At 54.4% G+C, this 25,887-nt stretch overlaps 1 protein-coding gene across 2 annotated transcripts in view; it reads right to left on the reverse strand.

The window, feature by feature from the left end:
- Positions 1 to 2,545: 2,545 nt before the first annotated feature.
- Positions 2,546 to 25,887, reverse strand: part of LOC104015108 (potassium inwardly rectifying channel subfamily J member 12) — a 33,903-nt gene continuing 10,561 nt past the window's right edge. The window contains exons 2-3 of one of the 2 annotated variants that reach the window (XM_087733202.1): positions 15,701 to 15,770; positions 2,546 to 6,454 (exon numbers count right to left, since the gene is read on the reverse strand). In XM_087733202.1, the coding sequence (XP_087589328.1) occupies positions 5,007 to 6,296 (1,290 nt within the window). In that variant the 5' untranslated portion in view covers positions 6,297 to 6,454; positions 15,701 to 15,770 and the 3' untranslated portion in view covers positions 2,546 to 5,006. The remainder of the gene's footprint in view (positions 6,455 to 15,700; positions 15,771 to 25,887) is intronic. The other variant, XM_087733201.1, reaches the window with a different exon arrangement.

Genomic DNA, 25,887 nt, shown 5'->3' on the forward strand with positions numbered 1-25,887 from the left:
TTCCATCTCTGGGCTCCCCGCATGGGTGAGCCACTGCGATCTAGTCCCCTGGCGAAAGCCCATCAGGGCAGTGCAGCAGAGCAAATGGTACCCACATGCGGGGCTGCACGGGGCGGGTGGGATCCTGCAGCCTGCCCTGTCCTGCTGAGCATCCCTGCAGCCCCTTCCCCAGTGGAGACGAAAAATTATCTTCTCCTGCAGGATAATGAGGAAAATTCAGATTTTGGGTTTCTGCTCCTACCTAGAGGCAGCAGGACGGACATTTGCTAAAAGCCTCCTAAAAACCATCTGTATTTGTCCTGCTGGCTCCCCATCTTGCTCAAAGTTTGCTGCATATATATATTATATGTGTGACAACTGACAGCCTTGAAACCACATTTGAAGTTTGCTACAGGCAGACACTTCCCTATGATCTTTAAAATATACAGCATGACGCGAGATATTTTAAATAGATCAAAATACATTTATTACATATTTATATTATTTTCTCTAGTCTATTTATATCTTTTGGAGACTCTTATATATAATATATATAATATATTTAAAATAACATAAAATTGGCCAGTTTTGTCATCTGAAATACATTTTACAAATATATATATATACATTGTCACATATATCTCAAATATATGTGCAATGAGACAGAGAAACACCAGAGGTGGAAAAGGTACAGATACTTTCATTGCATCCATCAGCTTCCCTATCGCTGCATGTCACCATCACCCCAGCGAACAGACTCGGCAGTTTACCCCTGGGAAACCAGTGCTCCCAGTTGCCAACCTGCCCGTGTAAACTGGTGCTGGGTCTCACTCCCCAAACCGCCTGGTGCCAAGCCTGGGGAAGCACCGGGGTGTGTTTTGGGGGGGGAAGGAGGAAAGATGGTGCCCCCGGGAGGGGGCAGTGGGACAGATGTGCACAGCTGGTGGGCACCGGGGTTCAGCAAGGTGACGGGTGGCATTGGGGCAGGCACCATCCCACGACCCCTCCCAGCTCATAACGCAGCTGGATCCTGCCCTGCACCAACCCCCCCGTGGCAGCATCCCTGAATTGAGGGGGTGGGAGAGCAGGATCCAGCCGGAGCACCGGACCCAACTGCCACACACTCGTTTCGGCGTGCCAGAAATGGCGGGGGGGGACACAGGGGACTCTTTTGGTTGTCAGCACGAGAGGAAAGGAAAGAGCAGGAGGGTTTAAAAATAAATGTATTTGTTCTGCCTTATTAAAGATAGAAAAGGTGGCTCTGAATTCATCTCCTACAAAAGGTTTGAAGGTCAAGCAGGCACCGAATCGCGAAAGGTTAAGCACTAAGTGATTGTCCCAGCCCTAAAAGACTAAGTGCACTAAATTCAGTTATGAGAAGCTAAGGCTCATCCCGACGGCTCCCAGCCCTGGGGACCCGCTGCCCAGCCGAGTGGGGACACCGCGCACCTGTCAGGGGCAGAGGATGCTCTTTCCAGCTGGTGGTTTTGGGGTGCAGGGATGCAGCTGCTTTCTGCTCTCACCAGTGCATATTTCTGGGGTGAAGCTAAGTGGGAGCAGCAGCAGATTCGGCCCCCAGTCCCCAGCCAGGGCAGCTGCTGCTGCCGGAGGCTGCCCTGAGCCTTGGCCGAGGGCAATCCCTACGAGCTGCTGGCCAAGAGGATTAGTGTCTCTTTCCTTTCTCGGACTCCCGCCATCCTCCAAGGATCAAGCGTAACACCGGAGTTAACTCCATGGATGGAGTGGCCTCACTTGGAGGAAATGGCCAGCGGCTGTTCTGGGGAGGGACGCATCCCCTCGCTCGCGTCCGACCGCCCTTTCCCGCTCCATCACTGCCATGACTGACACCAAAACCCACACCCCGAAAGCATCCCTGTGCCTTTCCAGCCCCTCCAGGGAACCCAAGCACCTAACAAACACCACTTTTTGGCTTTTTCCTCTTTTTTTTCTTTTTTTCCCCCCTTTCTTTCACAATTCATGTGATTACCCCTGGGCAACCTTCCCAATGCTCCCTGATGGCAGGAAAAAAGACCAGTAGCTCAGAGTGCTCACAGGTAGGCAAAAATAATATTTATACACTATGTACCAGCATGGTCCATGGCCAGGATGAGGACTATACAGTATATATATGATGACTCGCCAGAGCTAGATCCTGACTAGCGGGGTTCAGGGAAGGGGGTGCATGAACGGGGGCTGGGGAGGGTCCAAACCCCCCTTGCTGTGCCGGCCACAGGCGCTCCCCAGCCCAGTTCACATCCTCCTACGCAGCAGTTTAAAAATACATCTGTATATATTATTCTATTCTCCCAGGTAACACTGTACAATCATAGACGTTTCTGTAAAAGCAATAATTTACTTAAAGACATCTCTATTTCTCTTTCATTTTTATACAAATATTTACTGTGATATATATATATATTTATAAAGAAATTAACCCTCTGAGAACCCTACAGCAGCAAGATGTGCACCTTTTTTTTATAATTATTATTTATTCAAAAGAACCTAAAACCACTTAAAAGCATTTTTTTAAAAAAATAAATAAGTAGTGAGCACACAAAATCTCTCTGTCCCCCCCATCCTTCCCACCCCCCAGATGCTACGGGGCAAAAAGCAGGTGGCAAAACCATCCCCCCTGGGAGCAAAGGGACCGGTGATGCGGTGGCATCCGTGTTCACTGCCTTGGAAACACAAATGTCCCAGCTGGAGCTCAATGGCACGTCCTTACGTGCCCCCACTTTTGGGGACAGCCCGTTTGGGGCACTCAGTGCCAAAACGGCTGGCTTCCTTGCGGCACTGCCCCCGGGGATGTTTTCTCCCAGTGGCTGGTTTTTAGGGGAAGGTAAAAATAGAGCAGCCCCTTGGTGGGCAGCACAGGGTTATGGTGAGGGACACTGGTGGGAATAGGGTAGGGAGAAAACTTTGTGAGGACGAAGTCCTGGTCCCCATCCCGCAGCCAGCCAGCGAGACATGATGCCTGGGGGCACAGGGCAGCAGGGGGGCACCGGGGCAGCCGCTCCGCAGAGCCCTTTGCAAGAAGGAGATGGGGATGGGGACACAGGACAAATCCTGCCTCTGCCACTGATGTTTGGACATGCCACAGCAAGTTTTAACCCTGGGACAGAGCTTCCCTGACATGGTCCGGGGGAGAAAAGCACCGGAAGCCCATCACAGCTGAAAAGCTGCCAGAGATCCCACTCTCGACCCCTTCTCCCCAAGGCCATGTGCTGCCGGGACTCTGCACCCAGGGTCAGGTGTGGGATGCCTGTAGGTACCGAAGCCTTTCCCACAGCCATGGGGAGCAGGGAGCCAGATTTTGGCACCCAGAGCACCTATGAACAGCATGGCCAGGATGAAGGGACTGAAACCTGCTTCTTCCCGACTCCTTCCCTCTGTGCAAAGGCGCGGAGCAGGGCAGGAGCAAAGGCTTCCCATGCACAGGGTGGTTTGCCCTGTGCCGTAGCAAAAGCTAAACCAGTGTGCCATCAAGGCCAGCCTAAAATGCAGCAGACAGTGGGATGCGGGCGCTGCCCCAGGGGTAGAGCAAAGGGGATGTTGCCCCAAGGGGAGGATGCAAGCGGGGTGCTGGGGAGGAGGGCTGGGGCGCAGGGTGAGTTTGCATCTCTAAGGCACAATCCACCTTGAAGCTGGGACACGGGGACGGGTTGAAGCACAAGACGGGGTGGTTTCCTTGACTGGCATCTGTTGTTTTCGGAAAAGCATCTGCCTCTGAAGCAGGACTCTCCGGTGAACAGGGAATTCATAAATCCCAGCCTGGCATGGAAACGGCTCCTGTGCTAGAAGAAGTGCAACTCAACAAGATGACTTTCGCATTGATTTCCATGTTTGAAATGATTTTTCAAGGGAGAAAATACCAAATTGGTTGGAAAAAGTTGGAAAATAGCCAAATTTGAGAGCTTTCCCCTCCTTTTTGTGCTTTACGCTGTTTCATCCCAGTTACAGTGAAACTTATGAATTCCCTGTCAGAGATGCTGGGGGAGACCCAACACTTCATCAGCTGATGCCCCAGACCCAATTTCCACCGTGAAGATCAATATTTCCAGAAATTGGCTAATTACTGTATTTACAGTGCTTCTTTCTATTGCAGTCTGCTTTTTCCTTATTAGCTACTTTGCCAGTAGTTATGCTACTTGCTTTCACTGCCATGGACCTCCAGCCACTTATTTCTGTTTTCTGCCTATGAAGCCGTGCCAGTGGAAAAAAAACCCACCCCAAAACTGGATGCAGTCTTGACTTCTAGCTCTCACATCTGCCCAGCAAGTCACCTCCTCAAAGGACCCCAGTGGCTTATTCATTCCCTTGTTCATTTTTAAAAAATACTGAATCACGTCTTTCAGATTTAATATTATTATTATTATTGTTATTATTATTATTTTGGTAAACAGTCTCCCAAACGGTACGGTGAAAAAATTAAAAACCCTCTTGCCTCCCTCCCCCCGCTTTTTTCCCAAATTAAAAAGAAGTACGTTAATGTTGCATGTTATTTCAAGTGTTGTTCTTGTGCAACTGAATCAGACCGCCTGCCGGAAGGAGCAATTTTTTTGTTGTTGCTGCTCAGTTAAAAAATAAAAGGAAAAAAAAGAAAGAGAGAGAGAAAGATTTGTTTCCTGATATTTCCTCATTTTGGATCTCGCAGTGCTTGGCTCCAAGAAAACGCTGGCATTTTCCCTGCGGGGAGAGCAAAGCCCCGCGGGGCCGCATGGGGCGAGCGCCTGCCCGCGCCCCACGGACCCTCCTCTCTCCGTCTGTCCGTCAGTCCGTCCATCCCCCCAGAGCCATCGGCCCCGCTGCAGGCGCCGGGCGCGGGAGACGCGCCGTGGCCTGCTGCCATCCCCTCCTGCAGACCGCTCAGTGGTTATTGCGATGAAACTGAAAACTATGAACGATACTAATTTCTCAAGCATTCCTATGGCACTTGCATTGTTCTGCATAATTTGAGCGGGTTGTAGGGGAAGAGATTAGAGGAGGAAAAAAAATACCCTCGGAAAAGTCAATGGAAGGACCAAAAGTCATATTTCCGACTCCCTCCTGTACGACCGCTGATCCAATGCTATTGTGGCTTGAAGTCTATCGAACTCATGCCTGTTGTCTGGGCTCAGGTCCTCCAAACCCCGGCTGTCATCGTCTTCCTCCTCCTCATCACGGCTCATGAAGGCCAGCTCATTCTCATAGCAGAAAGAGTTGGTGCTGGGCAGCAGGAATTTGTTCTCCACCAAGTCCTTGGCGCTGCAACGGGGGGTGGACGGGACCTCGTAGGTTTTGTGGAAGTGGGAATAGTCTACTTTGTACTGGTTTTTCTCCTCAAACAAGACTGGCTCGAAGCGGTGGCCCCAGAGGATCTCACTAGCCAGGTAGGAGCTCCGAGCTTGCGTCGTCATAGCGGTGGCTTCTACCATGCCTTCCAGGATGACCACGATTTCAAAGTCATCTGTCTCCAAGTCCTGGCGGCTGATCCCAAACAAGGGGCTGTCTTCGTTGATCTCATGGAGAATGGTGATGGGGGACACCAAGAAGATACGGTCCAAGCCTTTATCAAACCCCACGTCGATGTCTATTTGGTCGAGTGGTATGTACTCCCCTTCTTCTGTGATCCTGGGCTTAATTAGCTGAGCTCGTACGTGGGCTTCTACTATGTGGCTTTTCCGGAGGTTCCCAACTCTCCACATCAGGCAGAGTTTTCCATCTCTCATTGCCACTACTGCATTATGGCTGAAAAGTAATGTCTGGGCCCGTTTTTTGGGCCTGGCCATCTTTGCCATTATTGCACCAATCATGAAAGAGTCAATTATACACCCCACAATGGACTGAACCACCACCATGAAGACCGCAAGCGGGCACTCCTCCGTCACACAGCGGAAGCCGTAACCAATAGTCGTTTGGGTCTCGATGGAGAACAGAAAAGCAGCAACAAAGCCATTGACCTGCAGAACGCAAGGCTTGAAGGTATCATCTCCACCCGGGTTTTCTAGGTCTCCATGAATGAGTGCAATTAGCCAGAAAATCAGCCCAAACAATAACCAGGACACCAGAAATGCCAGGGAAAAGAGCAAGAGCATATACCTCCAGCGGATGTCAACGCACGTGGTGAACATGTCTGCAATGTACCTCTGCGGCTTGTCATCCATGTTGGTGAACTCCACATTGCATTGACCGTTCTTCTTTACAAACCTGTTCCTGCATTTCCTCCTGGTGTGGATTTTCCCATTGCCAAAGCCGTTGATACCTGGCATGGTGGTCAACCTCAGCCCGTCTTCCTCGGAGGACACGATGCTGTAAGGGTTGACTCTGCCTGCAGTCATCCCTGAGCCAAGCCCACAGTGAAGGTGAAGGGTCTTGCAGCTCCCGGCGTCCCCCTGGCCCACCCCTGCCCACCCCCCAAATTCTGTTGCAGTGGAAGAGAAGTCCCAAGCTTCCACGTCTGGGCTGCCACGTCACCAGGTGGATCCCGTGAGAGGTTCTGCAATGAGAAAACAAAGACATGGCCATTACCTCTCAAGGCAAAGGGACCCGAGGGGGTGTTTGGCCATGGGTCTGGTGGGGTGGGTGGCTGCATGTTGAGTGAGGACCCCAACAACTGCCCTTACTATCCTTCCTATGGCTAGGACGTTCCCAAAGTCTGCACACAATGAAAGAAGAAGGTCTTAGAGTTTGTTCTTTCGTACTACAAAGCAAGTGAGCAAACCTTGCTGGGGAGACACAGCATTTCTGGGAACCCCAGTAACGCCAGCGGATGAAAAACCTTGGGTACCACTGGAGTCTCTCCCCTTCACTTTTCTTAGGAGCTCTGCTGTCGGAGTGGGGTCAGGCTGCTGGAGAGGAAAGCAGAGAGGCCAAGCTGCTTGCCTTAGCACAGAGATATTAATAAAGGTATGCCTGAAAGCAGCTCCATCAGTTCACATTGCCTGTGCCAGATGGACTGCTGCCCAGCACATCGCAGCAGCAGTTGCCCGACCTCCCGAGCACCAGCTCTTCTGGGGTCGAGGGAAACCACAGGGAGATGTGGATTTAACCTCTGTCCCCCAGCCCGGGGATGGGAGAGGACATGGCCAATGTGCAGCCGGATGGAGAAGGCCCAGGGAAGGCACTTGCTCGGGGCAGATGTCCCGAGGAGCAACTTTCCCAACACATCCATTGGGACATGGAGCTATCTACGGTCACAGATGGGTTTTGCTGGCCAAGTCTAATGAAGGGACAACTGCCACTGGGGAACGGGGAGCTGTTTTGATCCCTTCTGGAGGGCTCAGCTGCAGGGTCAGGGACCTACACTCAGCTTTGCCTGGGAGAGAGGTGGGAGCAAGCATGGACACGGGCAAGGTGGCCCAAGTCGGGTGGGCTCCCCCAGTGCCTCTTGGATGGCACGTGGGGCTGCATCAGGCAGTGGCTGGGATTGTGGAGAAGCCACGTGGCATGTATCAAGCACCCCAAAGAGATGGCGCTGCAGGAGCACTCCCCAAACCACCCCCTGCTGCAGCTCATCCTATTCTTTGGCAACATGGGATGTGTCACTGGGGATGAAACAACCTTGCTGGCAATGAGACCTGCGTGGGGCAGCAATGTGGTGGGGGGGCGGGTGCAGAGCCCCCCACGACACCCCATCCCCCCAGCGCAGAGGTGCCCGGCTCATGCCTAGAGGCGCAGGCGAACCCACCGGGCTGTACGTGCTGTGTCGGATCCACTGGCCTGATCGATGCAGTCGATTCCTGCAATCAGCTCGAGTGCCCGGGGACACACTGGGACAAGCACACCCTTTCCATTACACAGTGGCCAGGGCCAGCCCCAGTGCCGGGAAGCATTGTCAGGCACAGCCTGCCTGGGGCTGCATCAGCCCGGCTAGCAACGATATGCTGGATTGCCTTTTACAGAAATTCACCCCAAATCCAGCATGGGACTTGGGGATCCCCACAGAATGGCAGCACCACAAGCAGGAGTGCTAACAATCTGCCCAGACCTCCTGGGTGCCAGAAACAGATCCACGCATGGCACCAGCTTATACACCAAATAACATACTTTCACCTGCTGCAATCCAGGCACAAACATTTTTTTATCCCAAAAGCTGATTTTTCAAGCACCACAGTTATTTGTTGGAGTGTCGGCAGACCAAGAGATTGCTTGCACCCAGCTGAGGCAGTCGGCACGAGATCCTCTCCCTCCTTACAGCCATGGGGAAGAGTAAAATAGGCACGAACAGTTAATATTTACAACCTCATAGTCACTGGAAGTCAAATGGGACCAAAGTGGCCTTGCAGAGCTGACGTGTCGGGCTGCCTGCAGGCTCACACTGCCAAACTCCAGTCTGGTCACCCATCCCGAGTCTTCCTCCTCACCACACTGGCTACATTCATTAAGGCTTTCTCTCTTCTTTTTTTAATGAAAGCTGAGCATTTGGAGCCAGGAAAGGCTCCTTCTCCATCACCCCTCTGGCTCATTCTGGGGGAATATGCTGAATGCTTTTGCCACAGGATGAATTTACTGTTGTGGTTTTTTTTTTTTTTTTTTAATTAATTCTAGATGCATTTGAGAAGTGAACAAAATGCAATGAGCTCCCAGTGACCTGCGAGAGGATTAGCTAGGGTCTGGATTAACTGTGCTGGGAGGGGAGACATGCCTGGGTGACTGCGGAGGCAGCCGTGCTGCCCTCACCCAGGGGTGATGCTCCCGGGGACCCTCGGGCTCCCCAGTCACCACCACTGCTCCCCTCCGCCTTCCCCGCTTTCCCCTTTCCCTCCTTCCTTCCCTCCTTTCTGGGTTTCTCTGTTTCTTCCTTTCTCTCTTCCTTCCTTCCTGCTCTTCATCTTTTCTTTTCTTTCTTTTCTTTTCTTTTCTTTTCTTTTCTTTTCTTTTCTTTTCTTTTCTTTTCTTTTCTTTTCTTTTCTTTTCTTTTCTTTTCTTTTCTTTTCTTTTCTTTTCTTTTCTTTTCTTTTCTTTTCTTTTCTTTTCTTTTCTTTTCTTTTCTTTTCTTTTCTTTTCTTTTCTTTTCTTTTCTTTTCTTTTTCTTTTTCTTTTTCTTTCTTTTCTTTTTCTTTTTTCTTTTTCTTTTTTCTTTTTTCCTTTTTTCTTTTTTTTAATTTTTAATTTTTCTCTTTTTTTCTACCTTTCTTTATTTTCATTTTACCTTTCTTTCTTTCTTTCTTTCTTTCTTTCTTTCTTTCTTTCTTTCTTTCTTTCTTTCTTTCTTTCTTTCTCTCTTCCTCTCTCCCTTTTTTTTTTTCCTCTCCTTTCTTCCTTCCTTCCTTCCTCCCTCCTTTCCTTTTCCTCCCCCTCCTCCCATGTCACACAGGGTTTCACCCTGTCCGAGCACCCTGGATGCTGGGGAACCCGCTGCTGTGAGGGGAAGCCAGGACAGACCCAAAGGGCTGACACTGGTCCAGGGCTGGGGCAGCTCTCGTGAAACAGCCCACGTCCCACGTCAGAACCCACATTCACCCGGGCCACGGGACCGAGTCCTCCCCGAAGCACCAAAGATCTTGGGGGGACAAACCCCCCCGGCCCCAGGCCGGCAGCAGCAGCATGGGGAGACGGCAGCTAAATAAAGGCGAGCAAAGTGGATCTGTCGGAGCAGGCGGCCGCCTGCGGCTTGTACTTTATTTAGCACAGTTTTGTTTGGAAATATGCTTTCTCAAGTTCACTGAAAGCTGAATTTCTGGTTTGGTTTTAATTTGAAGACTGGAGCCCCACGCTGCCGCTGCAGGAGGCTCGGGCTGGGAGAGGGCTTGTGTGAATGTGCAGAAACCCAGGGCTGGACAGGCTCTGCCGCCAGCACTAGCCGGGGCTGCAGCCCCATGGTCACCCTGCATTTCCTTGGGTCACGAGTGCCATCCTCCAGCATCACCCCGGCATCTCCCCACAACCAGAGCTGCCCCAGAGTGCTGGCAGAGGAATTATAGGAGGTTACATCCCCCTCTCCACCTCCTTCCCAGGAGTTTCGCGCCCCTGACCATCACAATTTTACCCCCTGGGAACAAACTCAAAACTTCCCCTAATACCCGGAGCACCTTAATCCCATTGCCAGCCCCAGCTTTGGTGCAGACAAGCCCATGCTGGGTGTCGGGCAGGACGAGGACCATCCCCTGCCGCTTGTGCCACGCGTCTTATGCAGCACTAATAGCGTTAACACGTAGAAAACAAAACAGGCCCATAATATTAATAGTGGGAAGGAACGGCCCACAGCTCCCCGCGGGCTCTGAACGCAGTGACGCCTTGGACTACCCCAGCTAATGAGCTGACATTAGAAGCAATGACTCCTGCCACTAAACTGCAGTAACCAAACTCCCACCATGGAGCGGTTTCCCGCAGAGAATCCAAGTGTCTCCAGCAATCTGCCAACTGCACAGCTAATTTTATTTATTTTTTTTTAAAAGGGAGTTAAATGTTACAACAATATTCTGAACAGCCAGCACGCCAGGAAAATGTGTTGAGTGCTAGGGAGGTCATTAGTTAGAGCCGGCTGAATATGTCGGTGTGATTTATCATTACACCTTTCCCTGTACCTCTGGAGGGGATGTGTTTTGGGGCTGGGGAGGCAGTGACCGGACTGCCATCCCCCTCCTGCATCCTCCTAGCATGGATTTTCTCCTGGCTTACGGAGGTGTGTGGGGAAACAGGCTGGGATCGATCCGGGTGGGGACTTGGAGGAGCCAAACCGGGGCATACAGGTCCCCTGGCAGGAGAGGTGACCCTCCGAGAGGGGACAGCACGAGGAGGTCACACTCGGTGCTGCTGCCTGCCCTGCGCTGGGAGATAACACTGCTATCTCCTGCAGCGATGCCCTTCATGCCCCAGCAGTGGGACGGCAATGTCAGTGGAGAGGAGGGAGGTCTGGTCCTGGCGCGGGGCTGCGGCCATGCCAGTACAGCTGAGGGTGCCCAAGCCGCTCCTGCTCCCTCCATCCCAACAGAGCAACCCGGCACTGAGCACCCACAAAATGGGGCACGGAGCTGGGGGCTTCCCCAGCTGAGATACAAAGGAGGGAGCCTGTGGCCAGTCCCCGGCCAAGCACGTCCCCACCATGCTGGGGCAGCGCTGCTGCCTGAATAACTCCCTCCTCTGACAACCCGTCTTTGGGCATCTCCAATAAATTAAGGGTGAACATGGGGCAGGCCAAGCCCTGACAAATCTAAAGGATAAATGACCCCCTGCTTCCCCTTTGCTGCCAGGAAGGACAGGAAAGAGGCTCCCACCACAGTGGATCCCTTATGAGAAAATACTGCTCTGTTTTGGCAGGGACACAGGTAGAAAACAGTTGTAGGCATTCACCCCTCCGCTTGACACCCCCCCCTCCACTGCCAGCAAGCAGCCGAGATGTCACTGTCTGCAAGCCTTGACGGCGCATACAAAAGGGAAACTGAGGCACGGGAGTAAGGAAGGCCCTTGGCAGGGAGACCAGAGGTGACGGGGTGCTGGCTCATTCCTGTCCCCAAGCCACGTGCGGATGCCACCGCGGGCATGGGAGGAGAAAAGGGGCCACGTGCAGTGCTCAGTACCACTGGGGCCAGGTGGCTTGTGCTTAAGCACCCTAAAAGTCCTGCTAAATGTGTCCTGGATCAGAGGAGATCCTGGGAAAGATCCCTTCGGAGGCTGCACTGAGTAGCACTGCAGGTCCCCAACTCCGTGGGCATGACGGGGGGACTGAGCATCCCTGTCCAGCTGCCTCTGTGTCTGTCCCAGCCCCGGTAACCAGACCGGCTCCAGCACCCGCACGCCACGGTGGCGGGACCCCAAAGCTGTATGTCTGCCCTCGCTGCTCCCGGGTGGTGTCCCCCTGCCTGGCTGCAGCACAGGGCGGGTCGGGAAACGCCGCAGCACCCACGTTCCCCCCAGCCCGCAGCCAGCCCTGTCACCCTGCCAGGTTCTGAAATCCCATCTCGCTCGTCTGGGAAATGCCGGCTGTTTGTCTGTCCACTCGCATCCGTACAGCCGGACATCAGGACATGGCTGGAAGTGCAGACGAGGGCAAGGGGGGAGCCGAAGGCCTTGCCAGGGTCAATCTGCACTGAGGGCTGCCGAAGGATGCCCCAAAACCCCAGGGGATGCAGCCAGACTGCCCTGTCCCTGCGACACCCTTACCCAAACCGCCGGGGTACCCGCAGCCCCTTCCCACACTCCCTTCCCTGCAGCCCCCCGCAGCCGGACCTCGGCTGCCCCGGCTCAGAGGACGAGTGTTAATACCCCAGCAAATTGCCCCAGGAAGGGGCAGAACCCAGCTCCCCACCCCAGGCAGGGGAGGCTCCGGCCAAACCCCAGGCAGAAGAGGTCAGCCCTTACCTGGCGTGCACCCGGGGGGGTGTCCCCGGCACTCCCCGGCCATGGCTGTGGGGCGCAGGGTGCCCCGTAGCCCTGGTGCAGCCCAGGCGAGAGACAGAGAGTTTTAATTGAATTTCTAGATTATCCTGGAGGAGAAGTTGTAATCTCCTTAAATCCAACCTCTGGTCGAGTCCCGTAACCTACTGTCCTGCGCTGGGGAAGGGATTTAGTGAGGGGGAGGGGAGGTTTCCCAGCCTGCTGATGCCCCGGACCCCACACCCTGCAGGATTTGTCCCGCAGGACGTCAGAGATCTGCTCCTGGCAGCCCCGCGGCCCCGGGAATTAAAGCTCTGCGGCAGTGATGCCCTGTCCCCTCTCCCCACGTCCTGCCACAGTGACTGGGGGTGTCCTGGGAGCCTCGGCCAGAGGGGCTGGGACACGGGTGATGGAGATCTCTCTGGTGCTGGGTGGAGAAAGGGAGCTGACTATGGGGTCAGTGGGGTGTTTGGAGGGTGAAGATGAGCCCCCCTGGGTGGGACTCATGCCTGGGAGTTGTCTGGGGCACAATTGAAATATCACCTGTGCCCAGGGTGCCGGTGGGTTGTGCAAGTCCCCGTGCAAGTCCCCAAGCAAGTCCCCTTCCCCGCCTGGGCTGCGGTGGACACCTCCCTCCCGAAAAGCCCCATCCCTGGACCGCATGGGCCAGAGGGTGTTTTTTGGATGGGTGACCTTGGGGTGTCTCTGCACCTGCCCCATGCGCTCTCCTCCATCACATGGCCCTGGTCCCTCCTGCATGCTCCCAGATTTGGATACGTGCCAGGCTCCAGCCCTAGCCCCAAACCCTCTCAGGGACAAATGCTAGCGATGAGGCTGCGGGCAGATAATGGCAGAGCCGAAATCAGCCAGCCACGCTCCTGCCTGCCCTGCACCCCGCTTGTGCCATTGCCAGGACCTCTGCAGGGACTCAGGTTCCCATCAGGGATGGTGGGTCCCATCCAGCACATGCCAAGAGGCTCAGGGTGGGAAAGGCAGTCCAGTCCCCAGCTTGGGGGGATCACTTGGCTGCTAAATAGAATGGGGAGAAAGGGAAAAGGGAACTGAAAGGGCAAATGTCTTCAAGCAGATTTTATCACCAACCAGATGGAGATGAGCCAAGGGCTGCGGCGTGGAGGGGGTCCCACGCCGCAGGTAGCACCAGGGCAGTGCTCGGCAGCATCCCTGGGGTATCACATGCATAAATTATTTTAAGAGCCCTCTCACGGAGCGATTGCTGCCTGCACCTTAGGGTTAGAGGCAGAAGGTGATGGATCTGGGCCCCGTTCAGCCCCAGCTTGCCTGTGGCAGGACTAATCCTGCACCTCCTGCTTGCCCAGCTCCCATCAGTGTCCCTTTCCCAAATCCCATTACTCCCAAGGCAGGTTTTCCCATGGAACTCCACTCTCACCCAGTGCAAACGCCCTTCAGTGTCTCCTGCTCGAGGGAAATCGCGTGTGTGGGCAGAGCCCGCGCCCGGGAAATGTTTATCCTGAAGGCGCGACGTGCGGCAGGTTGGGAGCGATGGGGCTGCCAGCCGCAGCCGATGGAGCCGTGAGCCGCGGGGAGAGCGACGCCGAGCGCCTCGGCACTGGCACCGATACGGCTGCAGCCGGTGCCGAGGCACTCGGCATCGCTCTCCCTGCAGTGGCGTTTCAGCTGGGAATTGGCATGGAGAGGAGCAGGATGAACATGAGAACCAGCTCGGGATGCACAGGTCCCTCAAGTGAGGGGAGATGGAATGTATGCAAGGCTGAGCCATCAACCGCTCATCAGCATCCTTCACTCTTTTTTGGGCTTTAAACCCATGGTTATTCCTGTTCCATCCAAGCATTAACAATTGCTCAGCTCTCGGTGAAAAATACAACCCATGTCCCGCTATCCCAGGCAATTTTCCTGGCTTCTTGGCCATGCCAGAGTAAAATTGCCATTTCCACCCCAGAAGCAGCTGCGTTTCCAGTGCCCTTCAGCATCGCCATGGGTTAAGGTGTCGGCAGAGCCCTAAACTTGACTTTTAACCCCAGGAGGAAGGAGATGGGGAGGAAGGACATGCCATGCTTAGGCAGAGCTGCCCTCCTGGCCCTACTTACCCCACGATCGCGGTGAGAGCCGCAGACGCTGAGCTCAATGCCAGTGGCTGAGCGAGCGGCAGGGACTTTGCTGGGCAGCACACCGCTGTTCTGGCTAATTGCTCCCGAGCTCAGATTACAGCCTCTCCTCTTCCCTACATGTACAGGAGCTGGCACCTTGGCTGCAGCATAGGGACTTGCGGCATAGGACTCATACCTTCCGTGGTATTTCTAAGGGGTAGGGAGTGAAATTGCAGTCATGGCAGTGTAGGAGCCCCAAGATGCCTTAGTGGCCTCAGGGGACTGGAAGAGAAGCAGCTCGAAGCGGGTTTCAGAGATTTTTGGGAATGCGAAAGACCAGGCAGAAGGATGCAACAAATTAAAACCTGAAGAATCAGACACTAGACTGGGGCAAGGCAGTTGGTGGTCCAAGGCAAGACCTTCGTTGTTTGATCTTGCCATTTAATGATGGCCATGACCCAAAACCCATCTTCAAGCATTTCCCAAGGAGGAAGAAAAATCTCCCTCCTTTTCTGTTGGGGGTGACAAACCTCCCTGGCACACACACGATGCTGCCCAGCATCTTCAGGACTAGAGAGGCCTTTGCACTGCTTTGCTGCTTCTAGTATTCCCCCCAGCTCATGGTTCTGCACGCACCAGTTCAAGAGTTTCAGTGTCTTCAAATCCTCCGAGGGCTCCCTTTAACACTCTTGTTCCTCAAGCTGAGCCTGGTTGGAGGACATCTCCTTCCTGGGGGGTACCAGGTTTTTGGCCCTGGGTTCTGCCTTTTCCACTCTGCCCCAATGTCACCGGGGAGCCGGACACCCCCAGATTGCAGACATGACCGCAAAACCCAAGCAGCTGCAGGGGTGGCAAAGGCAGGGCAGGGTATTTTGGGGACTGTCTTTATCTGTTGCAGTGAAGATTTAGCACAGGCGTTGTGTAACACTGGGCGGGGGGGCGGCTCGCTGGTCCCCATCCCCTCTTGCTGTCAGGGATCAACAGCTCAATTAATCCTCCCTCATTCCCTGCCCATGGGTACCAGCCCCAGGGCACGATCTCAGCCCGGCCCTGGAAGCAAGAAGTCAAATCTCTGCCCAGTGTCAGCATCCACCACCCCACTGCCATCGCCCAGGGCACCTACCTCATTTGGGAAGCCCTGCTCAAACTAGGGGTGGCCAGGAAGGTGCCCGGGCAGATGTGGAAGTCCCTAAAATAACTCCCTTCTCATTATTTCTGTGCCCCGGTCTCAGGTGCCATCATGCATCACTTTGTTAAGAGGCCCAGCAGCTGCAGACCCTGAGGGCAGAGACATGGGCATTTAAAAGGTTGTTTTCAAACCAGCGAGGTTTGGCGCACACCTGGTTGCGTTTCCTCCTCTGCTCCTTTGCACAGCCCAGGTCACCGATGGGTGGCTCGCTCAGGCACACACTGCAGAGTCACAAAAGCACACACAGGTTGACAAGGAGCAGGGAACTGTTTCTCCAGCAAGCAAAACCAAAACACCAGCAAGGGAACATTTCGGGGGACAGAGGCGGTGGCACGCTGCTGCCAGCCACAACAGTTGACCTAACCCCCGAGGTCCCGGTCCTGCCCACCAGCATCCCTTGGAGGTGTAAAGCCAGATGTCACGCAGCATCCCAGCACAGTTGGGTGGCTGCAGTGGCAACGGGCAGGCACAAAGCAAAGGTGCCCTGCGGCTGGGGCAGTGGCCAGGTCTGGTGGCATTGGGGAGGGTGGGAGATGGTGACATGCCCCTGGTGAAGAGCTGCACAGAGAGTTACACAACGCTGCCCTGGCCGCCCTTGGCTGCGTGCACTGTGCACGCTCCTATCGACACGGCCCCAGCCGCCCTCCAACATCCCCGCGGGGAGATAACCTTGCAAATGGCATAAATGCAAGTGCACATGAGCAGGGGGGACCCTGCTCCAATCCCCCTGCCCCCAGACCTCCTGCAGCAGTCGCCAGCGATGCTTGGGACTTGCCAGCATCCCACTGTCCCCTGGCTCGGCTGCACCGATGGCGGGGGCTCAGGAGGGCTGTGACAGTGCTGCGCAGAGTAGGGGGAACAGGGTGAGCACCCACCACCAGCACCCCGCCAAGCTATCACAGCAGCTAAAGCACCGCGTGGGCCCAACCCAGGGATTTTTAGAACACGAAAGACCAGCCAGAGGGATGCAACAAATTAAAACCTGAGGGATGTGACACCAGATTAGGGCAAGGCAGTCGGTGGCCTCAAGCAGGACCTTGGTTTTTTGAAGTTGCCATTTAATGATGGCCATGACCCAAAAAGCACCTTCAAGCCTTTTCCAGGGGAGGAAGAAAAATCACCCTCCTTTTCTGTTGGGGATGATTAAACACTTGCTGGTCCCACCAGTACTCACACCAGCAGCAAAGAGCCCTCCCCTTAGCACGGTGGCAGGGTGCAGCAGGGATGCTTTTGTCCATAGAGAGAGGGAAACTGAGGCACAGCAGCTGGATGGGCCTGAGCACGGGGATCAGCTGCAGCCCATGGCATCGCCTTTCCCCCAGCCTGGCCTGGCCTGAGTTCGAGGTATTTATAAAGCCGATAAGGGAGCAGAAAGAATTTTCCAAACGCTAAAGTTACGTAACCTCTCTTTGCTCTCCACGGACATCGTCTGTAATTATAGGCTCGGTGGGGCGGGGTCATCCCAAAGGGCTTCACCCTCCTCTCCCTCACTGTGGCAGGGCCCCAGGGCCAGGCACCAGCCTGTGCCATCACGTGGCCCCGTGGGACCCGATCCCTGGGGGACCCTGGTGGCATTGTGGCCGGTCCCCTTGCCCTGTGTAGCGGAGCCCAGGTTTTTGGCTGGGCTCTGGGTGGCTGATCCGCCCATCTGCACCGGCAGCTCCTGGGGTGCGCACACCCCTCCAGCCCATCCCGGCATGTGCTGGATGTCAAAGCAGATGACAGCCCGAACGCAGCTGACATTGCCATGGTGACTATCAAACGCTGCTGCTGGGAGGACTCGTGCGGAGATGGTGCGCCAGCACCTGCCCCAACAAAGAGCTGACCCCCCCAAGTGACTGTGGGTACCCCTGCACTCCAGCCCCATTTCCACCACTTTTTGCCCCATTGCCTCCACAGGCAGCTTCCAAAATCTTCTCCATCACCTCACAGCTGCCTCCAACTCCACTAGCCGTGCCTCAGTTTCCCCAGCCGTGCACTTGCCGCCTGGGGTGGGGGGTGTCCCCTCCCCAGGATATTTTTCTCTCGCCCAACTTCGGCCAAGGCAGCAGAGTTGGAGGGATGCTGAGCGAAGGCTCCGTCGCTGTGGCAACCCGCCTCGGCCGTCTCCAGGCGACCGCCCAGGGATGCTGCAGAGCCGCTCCTGAGGCAGAGCGAGAGGGACCAGGGCGGGGGGGGGGGGCAGGTATCCATAGAGATGCCACCTCCCCCTCCACTCCCCTACCAAAACCACAGCCTAGGTCGTTGCAACGGCGTGTAAAAACACCCCGAAAACAGCCACTGATTTGACTCAGGCAGCCGGCTGAGCACTGACAATCTCATGGCACTCCAGGCTGGCTGGCGGCGATACCAGCAGGATGCTCCCAGGCGAGCGTGGGGCCCCGCTGTTTTCAGGGACACCTGCAGGGCTGTGGAAATAATTGCTGGTAATAAGCCCATTAGCCTCTTAACCCTCATTAAGCAGCTTAGGGGGGACGTGCGCCATTAGACGCAAACCCGGAGGTAGAGAAGGCCCTTGTCAGGGCAAAGGGTGTTACTGCTGGGGACGGGATTTCAGCGGGTGCTGCGGGGGGTGTCACGGGGGGCACGGCTCCATCCCTCCCCCTGATAAGCTCCCCTCCTGCATCCAGCCCCCACTGTTGCTCTTTGCTAGCCAGGACCATCGGCAGCTCCCGGCAGCGCTGAGCAGCGGGCAGGGATGGTGATGACAGGCTGTCACTCCCGTGTGACGAGTGTGGGAAGTCTCAGCCGCAGTCATGCCGGCGGGGGGAGAGGGGCGGCTGACAGCATGGGGCGACGACCCGGCCAGCACCCAACACCATGGCCAGGGAACGAAGTGGGACGTTTCTAATCGGTCCAGTTGGAAAAGGTCCCATTTTTACATTTGCTAAATTAAAGGATGTCAGCATCTGATGCCAAGCCCAGGCTCCCTCAGAAATTTAAACTAATGACAGAGAAGAAAATGAGCTGAAAGCAGAGCACAAGTGCTCGCACATTATCCAGCTACACCAGCCCTAACCAGCCATGACTGTGGCAGGGTTTAGGTGGCAGCTTGCAAAGCATCAACCGTCCCAAAGATCTCAACTTTTTGCCCCAAAATACAACCTTGCCCACTCTGCTCGGTCAGAAAGTGCATTGCTGGTACTTGGGCAAGCCAGGCTGCCGTGCTGGGGCTCCCAGTGAGACCCCCCAGCCTCCTCCAGCCTCCCAAAGGGCAAATATCTCCTCTTTTATGGATACAGCTGCTCTAGGCAACAGGGTTTCAATCAGCACAAGGTGGAAAGAGGAAGAGCAGGGTGGTGAGTGCAATGTCTGGATTTCTGCAGATCTGGTGATTCCTACAGCTGGCTCCATCCTGCCCGGCCCCGCGCAGGCGGGCAGCGGGGTCCCGGCAGAGCACCGGCGCTGCTGGCTGCCGCACGGCCCCTTCGCTGCCCCTCTCCCCGATGGAAATACCTGGGCTCAGGCGAGGGTTTTGGTCCCCGGCGCTCTCTGGGCTCCACTGGGGTGTTTTTGTGCTGCAGCTGAGCAAAACCACAGGGTGGTGGTTTGGGTTTTTTTTTCCTTTTATAATTTTCTCTGCGAGATAAAATTAAACAAACAAGCCCTTCTGGGAGCAGTGCGAGGAAGGGAGCCTGCTTTCCTACAGATGTGCTTGTCCTCAGCGATTACAACCACCGAATTAAGCTTTCCCTGTGGCTGGGACATTTGCACAGTCCCCCTCCGTCGCCTCCTGCAGTTTCACTAGTAGGAGACTGGCTCGCTCTGCAGCCTCCCTCCCCATGAGGTCATTACCCAAACACCTATATTTTTCACAAAAGCATCAAGAACAGGTTAGGGTTTTTTTCCTGACCTCACCACCTCTCCATCAAATTAGAGCGGTCTCAAGAGTGAGGCTGGGAGTGCTCGGCAAAGCGGCACACACTGGCGGAAGATAGGATAGGATAGGATAGGATAGGATAGGATAGGATAGGATAGAATAGAATAGAATAGAAATAGAATAGAATAGAATAGAATAGAATAGAATAGAATAGAATAGAATAGAATAGAATAGAATAGAATAGAATAGAAGAATAGAATGTGGCCGGCCATCTCCCAGGGGATGGGGCTGCAGAGGAGGGGGAATGCTGTGGGTCAGGAGCGGACAGGGGGCTCCTGGCTGCCCTCCGAGCCCTGGCTGCAGCCCCCAACCAAAGAGGAACGGCCACGGCATGAAGAGTTGTAAACACACCTAAACTTTCCAGCTTCATCTGATTTGGGAGCCAGCACAGAAGCCGTTGCCATAGCTTTGCAGACCACCGGTGGGTTTTGTAGCGCAATCTGGACCACGGATCTATGCAAATCCCCAAGGCAGAAGTCTTTATGGAGGCATATGACAACCGAAAAAGAATAGCGCTCAGTGCTCTACTCCCACACGCCACCCCCCAACTTCACCATCATTTAAATCAGTCTTAAGTTGGAAGAATTCAAATCAACACTGTCGTCACAGAGCCAAGCAGAGAGGTGACACAACTTGGATGCTGCCAGGGAAATTGCCCCCCTGAGACTCCAAACCCATCAGCCCATCACTTTTTGAAGCCCCATCGAGGAAAACAAATGAACTAGCAACCCACTGCCCCCGGCCCTCCATCCCCTCCTGCCAGGGCTGCCGGAGAGGTTTCCAACCAGTCTTCCCCCTGGGATCAATGGGAGGGGGACCGTGGGGAGAAAAAAATATCCAAGACACGCTGCTGAGGCTGGAGAGCCACAGTTGGAAAAGAAATCAAAGCTTCCAAAGAGAGAGATGCCAAGGAGATCTGTTGTTCCCCAGAGAAACAGGACATTCCTCTCCAAGGGGGAGGAAGGGAGGAGGACGGCTCGTGCCACCTCTTTCAGCTACCCAGCGTAGGTGCTCAGGGGGGTCTGTGCACAGCAGCCTGCTCGGGTGGCTTGTCCCCACTGTGCAATGCTGCAGACACAGATGGCATCGCAGCTACTGACTTTGTTTGTTGTGTTTTTTTAATTTTTTTTTTACCCTAAAAGCACGTTTTCATTTGGGGGGAAAGGTTGCTGGGTTCTGCCAGCAGCCAGGCAGATGTGGAGCTGCTCTCTGGGTTCCCAGAGACCTCCCTGCCTTCCTGCACCACATGCCCAGACCTATCGTGGTCTCAGGGAATGTGGCTTGGCATCAACAAAATCCTCGGAGCTCTTATGAGAGTCACATAGGGAAGGAGCTGGGGAAAAACAGATACTTTGCTATTGCCAGAAATGCCAAAATCAGGTCCCAGTCCTGAGGATAAAGGATCAACAGTTTAGATTTTCCTCGCAAAACATTTTTGGGTTGCACAAGCAATGGGATCGAGCTGGAAGCAAGCAGGGGAGATCATTTCAGGGCACTCCTGGTTGCTTCCCTGAAACCACCCAATTTGGCTAATTCAGCATAATTTCTGCAGCAAATTGTTCCTGCAGGAAGTTTTATACCTGTGCCCTTGGGCAAAGCCCTGACAGCATCCTTCGCTGGGAACAAGCTTCCTGCACCTGGGGAAATAGGAGGGAGAAGATGATGGGGAGCAGAGCTTGCCCAGCTATAAATAACCCCATGGAAAGGAAACAGGAGAAAAAGCAGCAAACAGAAACCAATAAATCCAGGGAGACGGGTTTGGCTACGGGCACTTGGTGCAAACAGCTCCTCGTGCTCCATGTGACCCCGTAGAATCGGGCACAAAAGAAAATGGGATCCATCACAGCTCAGCAGAGCAGGATCCAGCCTGGCCATCGCTTTTCTATGAGCAGCCCATCGAACCGACCCAGAGCCCTGGGCAGGGTGTGCAGTCTGCAATGCACAGTTTGTGGCAAGACCTCATCCACTCTGCTTCATTAAAAAAGATAAAGATGAAAAAGGAGAGAGTTAAATTAAGGAGAGTTAAATTAAGGAGAGTTAAATTAAGGTGCGCGTTGGACCATGCCAACACAGGACTGGCCTGGTTCCTGGTGTAACTGACACTGACCACCCAGCAATCCCATCCCTGAAAGCACCAGCAAGCTGTGAAATAGCCTGCGTTTAAGGCAATCATTACTTGCAATCTGTGATCCTGGAGAAAAAGGCAGAAAAAGCAACTTCTCATTTTTACCAACAAAAGGGGAATTGCAGAGGCTCAGCAAGCACAGTGGCCAGCAGGTCACAACCAGCCGTGCTGGAGTGATTCATCCTAAACAAGCTAGATTTAGTCAAACTAGCCTAAAATAAGGCAGGGAAAACAGACCAGAGTTCACCCTGCTGATGCCTGCCAGATATTAGCCCACAGAAGTGCTGGGGCCAGCAGAGAGGAGACAGAGCAGGATCATCCTCACCGTTGCTTTCCCCACCGCCTCCAGAAAAATGAATGAAAAGCTTCAATCCCAGCTCCGGCATGTGGATACTGCACCAAAATGCATTAAAGAGAGGTTATTTTTTATCTCTTTTCCCAGCCCATCTTCCCAGAGCACATCGGTCCCTGTCCCCAAAGGCTGTCAGAGGACCCGGGGTCCGTGCACCGCTCTGCACCATCCACAGGACTAGTTTTCCCCAGAAAAATCATCCAAGCTGCTTCAGTTTTCCTTGCATGTAACTTATTATTAAAGCTGAGCAAATAATTCAGGGCAAAAGCTCCAGGAACAACGTTTCGCCTTTTCATTTTCCGCTCTCGAGCTGTCTGCAATTTTCGCAGTACTTGGGGATGATTTAAAGACCTGTCTCCGGACGGGAGCGCCTTGCTGCGATGGCGGCTGCGAGTGTTTGATGGCCTGAATTTCACGTGCATAGATGAGGACACACCGAACACATAAGGATGGATGAGTCTTTCCCAGTACCCTAATTAGACAAGCAGCATTTGCAAGTGGGTTTTTGAGTGTTTTTCTGTGTTTGAGACCTGCAAACACTTCGTGCAGAGTTAATGACTGCCTGTTCGTTAGGCAAAGCTCGACGAGTGCTTTGCTTTATGGCTGATCATTTTTCAGCCGACGGTACCAACCCAGACACAAGATTTCCATGGAGCACCTCATTCCCAACCCCTCTTTGCACCCCAAAACATCACTAAGAATGCGGGAAAAATGTGAGGAGGATGGGACCACGGGCAGATCCGCAGGGCCGTCAGGCTGCGATGGCTCTGACCTTCCAGCGCCGCAGCCATCCCAGGCATTTGCTTCCTCATTAGCGGAAAGGTTAGGGAGAACGGATCGGCTCTGTGCAAACTCCCCGCGGTGCTCGCATGACGCAGGCTGGCAAAGGCAGCTCACCCCGATGCTCGGGCAAGCGCCAGCCGACAAAAAAAGCAGGGAGGGGAGAGCCACACTCCCGGCTTTCAGTGAAGGAGTGCCTAAATCAGAGGTCCGCAGGAAAAGCCTGTGCCCTCCAGCCTGTCTGCCTGCCCCTGGGAATCCCATGCTGGGGTAAAGCAGAGTCCTTCCTCGAGGCCATAAGAACTGCCTACTCTAAGAGTTGCCCTCGACCCCTTTCCTGGAGGAGAAAGGCTGGTGTCACCCTCTGCTGTGACCCCAGACACTCATTGGGGATGCTGAAGACGTTGAGAAAGGGACCCCTCCATCCCCAGAGCAGGAGAGCTGACATCGAGGGCGACCACGTCTCGTTTGAGGACCTGGCCCTGGAGAAAGGAACTGCTCCCAGGTTTGGGCAGGGCAGCCGCTGCCACCCGGTTTGTTTGGTTTCGGGACGGAGCAAACGGATGACATTAACCTCCCGCTGTAAAGACTCCCCCCAGATGAGCTCATGCGCAGGACAGAAAGGAGACATTTAATGCCTCCCAGCACCTGAAAGGGGCCAGGGCCGCTCTCGGGGCCATCCCAGGTGACTGAGCCTGGGGCTCCATTAGTCCCTGCTGGAAACCCCTCTCCAGCCAGACGGCTTTCTCCTCCCACTGCATAATTGCACTTTGTCAAGCAAACCCAGCTGCTGGCGATGCATTTTTCTCCAGCCTCGCTGCTCTCCGGCAACATTTTCCTTATTCCTTTCACTCTCTCCGGACAGTCGCCAAAGCACCCGGAGAGGGAAAGGAGAGAAAAATCCAACCCTCGTCCCACCTGTAAAGCAAAACCCAGGATGAAAAAGGGGGGAAAAAAAGCACAGAGTGGTGTCAGGTGCCTCTCCCCAATCCATCCCCTCCTGGTTTGCCTGTGGGGGTTTGACAAAAGTGCTTTTCGGCTGACAAAATGATTACAGGGTGCCGAGACAGTAAGTTGCACATGGATTTCTTTCCTGCATTTCAAGCAGGGCAAGGACACGGCTGCAAAAGCAGCTTCAATTCTGGAAGGGCCGCAGTGATGGGGGAGAGGGGAGGTGGCAGGAGGGGCGATCTAGGGAGAAGAGGAAGGAAGGATATTTTCTGCTCAGGAAAAAGCAAGGAGAGAGCAGGTGGGAGCGTGCACAAGTGTGAGAAGCCAAAGGCAGGAGATGCTGCAGGTCCCTGTTGGAGCGGGGATGGGTTTGGGAGGATGCTGGTGCTGGTACCTGGACCAGCCCGAAGTGGGAAGGGGAGAAGCTGGAGCCACTGCTGCCCTGAGCAGGATCAGATCCTGTGGCCTTGCTACGAGGAGGGGTTTAGGCAGCAGCAGTGCTGGGAGCATGTGTGCAGCATGCGTGCATCTCCCTGGTGGGAACATAGACTGAACGGGGCAGAGTGAGGTGCCCTGGGTGCACTTGGACTCCCCATGCCTGCAGGCGGTGGGTGCTGGGCAGGGGGGAGGAGGAGAGGAGGATTTCAGCTCCAAACTCAATCTGTTGGAGAACTTGGCCTGCTCCCCGTCAAGCTGAAAATAGCACATATGTAAGGACATGCACGCAGTGCTGGCTGTGTCCTCGCCGAGCGCTTCCTTCCTGCTGTGCTCCACGCGGCGCCCCAGCCCTCCGCCTGCCGCCTCCGGCCCCCCGCAGTCCCCACATCCCCCCGCACAGGGGCCAGGTCTCGGGCAAGAGATTTTTTTGGCTCCTTAGAGTATTCTTATTTTGGCAAAGTGGGGCTGGTGCACAGATACGGAGCTGGAGCCTCATCCTTTCACCTTCAACCGCGAGGTCCAGCCGGCAGCAGCATCCCCGCCGTTATCATCTGGAGTGGGTGAGGATGAGCGCAGCTCACGGCGGGAGCTGAGCTTCATTAGAAACAGGCATCTGGCTCCAGCCCCCCGCCACGGCTGCCGGCCCGGGCTTAAGCTCAGGATGGGGCCACAAGCACACACAAGTGCCCAGGCAGCTGCAGCAGCAGGCAGGGAACCTCTATGAGTCCCCATTTCCCCAGACTTTATCTCCAAATCCGTTACTGGCCATGGGAAAATAAAGACATCATCCTCCTTTGCGGGGGCACATGCTGCCTGGCCAGGGTCGAGCCCCAGTCCTCAGAGGAATGGTGAACTAGCAGAGTGTGCAGCAAGCTGGAGGATGGAGATAACCCTGACAGCAACCAGAGTCGATTCCTGCAGCGGAGAAGGCAGAAAAGAGGCTGAGCTCCCCATGGACATCGGGCACAGGAATAATGGGAGAGTTTTATAGGACATCGGCCACAGCTCTGAGCACAGCTGCTGCAAAGCTCCGCTCCTCTCCCATCCCTGCTTTGAATTCCTCCTAAAGAAATGTCCAGGACAAATACCCTAGGATGGAGGAAATACAGGGTTTCTCTGAACGAGGCTAACAAGTTGATAACTGGGAGATCTAGTAAGTGCAAAAAAGAAAATAACGCCAAGTGCTGGGGAGGGACGTACAGGTAACCTGCACGGCTCTTTGTGTACAGCAGAAGAGGATTTCTGTAAGTATGCAGGGTGTCTTGTGCTCAGTGTATTCACGGTGCGCTATATAGCCACTATAGGATGTCTCCTAACCAGAGGGAGCAAGGAGCTCTCCAGCCAGCCTGTCCAGCGTTTCAGGGCATGGCCCCGCAGCAGTGCCCAGCAGGAGAGGCATCGCTTTGTGAAACCCCATTTCTCACCCCAAATCTGCGCTCCGCTGGGTCATTGCTTTATGACGATGGCTACCTCATGCTGCAGAGCCTGGCTGGGGACAGCAGCTGGACGCCAGGGGACATTGCCGGCTAGGCAGGGACCAAGCACAGCTCTAATGCACGCTCACATCCACAGCACACCAAAAACATGCCTGAGCATCGCCAAAACCCCACTGCTTTCCGAAGGCCTCTGAGGAATGGCATTAGCGAGCGTGTGGTATCAGCTCTCCTGAAACAAAGCCATTGTGGTCAAGGCAGGATCCTTATTAATTCTTTCCTCTCTTTAATTTCCATTTTTTTCTCTGTTCCCTTTCCAATTGCTCAGGTAGGGCTTGGGTAGGGGCCCCACTGCTGCCAGCCTGTGTCCCTGTGGCAC

This window comes from Nipponia nippon, unplaced genomic scaffold, assembly GCF_047370975.1.
Source record: "Nipponia nippon isolate SJK-2023a ecotype South Korea unplaced genomic scaffold, ASM4737097v1 scaffold_5, whole genome shotgun sequence".
NCBI lineage: Eukaryota > Metazoa > Chordata > Aves > Pelecaniformes > Threskiornithidae > Nipponia > Nipponia nippon.